At 57.9% G+C, this 530-nt stretch overlaps 1 protein-coding gene across 1 annotated transcript in view; it reads left to right on the top strand.

The window, feature by feature from the left end:
* Positions 1 to 347: 347 nt before the first annotated feature.
* The window catches only part of LOC104544037 (membrane primary amine oxidase-like), a gene marked incomplete at its 3' end in the record, with an annotated part of 2,642 nt that continues 2,459 nt past the window's right edge, over positions 348 to 530 (top strand). Inside the window, exon 1 of the mRNA XM_010188780.1 lies at positions 348 to 527. Coding sequence (XP_010187082.1) covers positions 348 to 527 — 180 coding nt within the window. The remainder of the gene's footprint in view (positions 528 to 530) is intronic.

Below are 530 nucleotides of genomic sequence, written 5' to 3'. Positions count from 1 at the left end.
GCTGTTTGGGTTCAGAGACAGAGGTGCTGGGAAATGCGTTTATCTGCCCCGAGTGACTGGATATGTCCCCAGGGTCTGTGTGAAGCCACGGGGAGAGGGGGAAGGACGGATGTGGAAGCACCGAGTTTACTTAAAACTACGACCACAGGGAAGCGGAGCCAAGTTGCCTTTTATGGTTCCCAGCAAATCCCGGGCGTGTCTGCACATCCCTGCACCATTCCTGAGAGTTGCTCTGGGCTGTTCCCTGGGAAATCGAGGGAAAAAAACAAGTCCGATCAAAACCCGGCCCCTTTTGCAGCTGGAAACCCGTCCTGCCTGGCTGAAGAGCGCTCAGTGCCTCAGCAGCCATGAACGTGAAAACAGTGCTCATCCTCCTGGGGCTGGCGCTGGCCACGATTTTTGCGCTGGTCCTTGTGCTGCTGACCAGAGGAAGGGCCCCCAGTGCTTGCCAGCACGAGCCCCTGGCTCAGGAGGGCAGCGATGGTGACCGGAGCCTGGTGTTCGCTGATCTGACACCCAAAGAGATGGCA

The sequence above is a fragment of the Mesitornis unicolor genome, unplaced genomic scaffold, assembly GCF_000695765.1.
Source record: "Mesitornis unicolor isolate BGI_N332 unplaced genomic scaffold, ASM69576v1 scaffold21537, whole genome shotgun sequence".
In the NCBI taxonomy this organism is placed as follows: domain Eukaryota; kingdom Metazoa; phylum Chordata; class Aves; order Mesitornithiformes; family Mesitornithidae; genus Mesitornis; species Mesitornis unicolor.
Note: the sequence above shows the minus strand (reverse complement) of the source record. Positions and strands in the feature narration are given on the sequence as shown.